The sequence below is a fragment of the Rosa chinensis genome, chromosome 1 (assembly GCF_002994745.2).
Source record: "Rosa chinensis cultivar Old Blush chromosome 1, RchiOBHm-V2, whole genome shotgun sequence".
Taxonomy (NCBI): Eukaryota; Viridiplantae; Streptophyta; class Magnoliopsida; order Rosales; family Rosaceae; genus Rosa; species Rosa chinensis.
Genome location: NC_037088.1, coordinates 41,575,661 through 41,578,485, shown reverse-complemented (window position 1 = coordinate 41,578,485; position 2,825 = coordinate 41,575,661). Strand labels below are relative to the sequence as shown.

Here is a 2,825-nt window from a genome sequence, read left to right as displayed (position 1 = left end):
AATGAATAGCAAAAAGAAACGATTCGAAGCAAGCTCATCCGGGGACACAAGTGTCATTTTCTCACCTCTAGTTATTTTAAGGTTCACCTCTCTTCTCCCTCCTGCCCTAACTGAAAACGACTGCAAGCAACCTGTGGTCTACCTGTGTATATATAAATATATATCCAAATTGTTATTATTTTACAGAAAAACTAAATTATATTAACATTTATTTCATGTATAAATATGGCATTCACACATCTCAACCGTTACTCCTCTCTTTGTATTTAACTCTCTCCCTCTCTCTCTCTCTCTCTGAGACTCCTAAGCTTTCTCTTCTCTTTGTAGTCGATCATCTCTCTCCCACTCTGACTCTCTCTTCCTCTCTCTGCTTGGATTTGGATTCTGGGTTTCTGTTTCTTCCTCGTTTTGATCAACTGAAGCTTCAGATCGTCGTCAAGCTTGAACAAGAAGATGGTGGATCGTCTTCAAAGCGTTTGCTGCATGTGCGGTGACGTTGGTTTTCCTGACAAGCTCTTCCGCTGCAACAAATGCCGCAACCGCTTTCAACACTCGTATGGATTTCATTTCATTCATCTCCATCATTTCATTATCATCGTCGTCTTAATTAGTAATTACCTATCCATATATGGGGGTGTATATATGTCTGAGTCTGTATATAGAAGACATCGTATGCATATTTGGATCATATCATCATTATATATCATCATCGTGTTTGATAGGTACTGGTAACTGAATAGGTAGAAAACCCATCTCCATAAAACACCCACCCAAGTCCCAACTAACCTATATTATTATGGTACCATCACCATGCATGATGATGCTCATCATGGGGCTTATATACCACATATCATCCTCATCAACACATATATGTAGACATGTTTATTATGCTAGCTATAAGCATGCTAGTGATCTTAGTGTCTAATTAATGCTAATAAATATGAAGATAGAAACATTGACTAATTAAGCAAATACCCATGTGAATTTGTGTTACATTTTGTGCTTGAATTAATCTGTGGTCAATTTAATTAGGTATTGCAGCAACTACTATAGTGAATTCGCGGAGCCGATTGAGCTATGCGACTGGTGCCGAAGTGAAGAGACGAGCACGACTAGGCACGGCGGTGGCAGCTCTTCTAAGAAATCGGCAGCTTCTGCGAGCCGGTCGGAGTACTCCGGGGACAAGATCAAGCAACACGATCATCATCAACCCAGTGATCAAGAGATGGGTGGTAGCGGAGAGAAAGCGGCCGCCGGTAAGAACAGTAGCAGCCCTGGGCCGTCCCCGAGAACCGCTACTCGCAGGTACAAGCTTCTCAAGGATGTAATGTGTTGAGTGTTAAAAGAAAGGGCTTGTGTTTTACAGAACCAAATGTTTGTTTTATGTAAGTACGTACGTACTCACGTACTACTATCTAAAGCTTGTTTAATTTCCGTGGAGAGTGGTTTGATCTTTCAGTTCTTTTCTTTCACTAATGTGCTATGTTTTTCAGTACGCTGTTAATAAAATAAGGTAACCTTTGTTGGGATCAGAATCATCATGATCGATGAACACATAGCATGCATGAACCTTTATTTTTATATCCGAAATAAGCATAAAATTAAAAACAGATTTCTGGGTTCTGTAAATTTTACCCAACCCAATTGATATCTACTTGTTTGTTCTGGGAAATTTGGAGGGGTTTGGATATAGTCTTTTTTGCGTGGGTACATATAGAAGGAGATGATGATTGATCGGTATTTTGTGTAGGGTTTGTCGCGTCTGTCTGTTACAGCAGAGACTTACAGCCTCATTGCTTTGTTGAGACTCTTAAGAAAGAAGAATTGAATGCTCTACTGGGATGCCTTCTTGCCAAAGAATTCAGACTACCTAAAGCCTGCTGCTAGCTATTAACTTTTCACAGATTCATTGAAAGCCCCCCTTTAATAGATTTCTAGCTAGGCCCTCCACACTCCTCTCTATTATTGTTCCAAGCAAAATTAAATCCAAAAAACATAGAGGAAAAAGTGAGTGCTTGGAATGAGAAGCTAGCTAGGAGATGTGAATGAGATGTTTAACTGTTTAAGTGGTGGATGTTGTTGGTTTTTTTTTTTCTTTGACAATGGATGTTGTTGGGATCTTAGCCATTCATTTCAATCAAAGGAATTATTTGATCTTTTCTTCTTCCTAGACATGCTTTTCTTTGTAGTACTGTGTTGACACAGTCTTATGAAATATCTGTATCGAAAGTACACGAGTTGATAAGGTCTCTTGCTGCCACTGTACCTGTTTTGGCCATTTATGAGAAACCAACAAAACTCCTCCTCATTGGGGTAGACTCTTAAATTGACAATGAAGCCATCCTCTCCAATAAATCTCTTTTTCTTCTTGCTTGCTTCTTATAATAATTGTTTCCTAATTTTGTAGTGATGATCAAGAAGTTAATAATACAAAGCATGATGACTCACACCCAATAGATGTTTCTTCCTTCCATAGGTCCACACTTCCCTTTCTTTCCAAACGGTCATTAAGATCAGTCACATGGTTGCTTCAGCTTCATACCTTCAACCTCTCCTCTTATCCGACTTGCAAGCGAAAAAGTTGTATCAATTATAATATGCGTAGGATCTAGCAAGAGACACATGCAACAACGCTATTTTTCATGTGTCAATATAATCCTAGCTTTGTTTTAGAAAAACGGGAATTAAGAGAAAATCGTTGTGTATCTCTCATTGATAATAGGAGTCTCTTTATATATAGGATTACAATGCATAGAATCTGAATCATATAAGGATAGGTAATCATACATTGAATATGAATATCTAGATCCTTCTAAACCCTATTA

At 38.5% G+C, this 2,825-nt stretch overlaps 1 protein-coding gene across 1 annotated transcript; it reads left to right on the top strand.

Moving 5' to 3' along the window:
- The first annotated feature begins 239 nt into the window (after window positions 1–239).
- On the top strand, window positions 240–2,158 carry LOC112175902. The gene is made up of 3 exons (XM_024313642.2): window positions 240–554; window positions 1,033–1,305; window positions 1,751–2,158. Exons 1-3 carry the CDS (start codon window positions 454–456, stop codon window positions 1,803–1,805), a joined length of 429 nt encoding a protein of 142 aa, XP_024169410.1. The 5' UTR covers window positions 240–453; the 3' UTR covers window positions 1,806–2,158.
- Window positions 2,159–2,825: the final 667 nt, after the last annotated feature.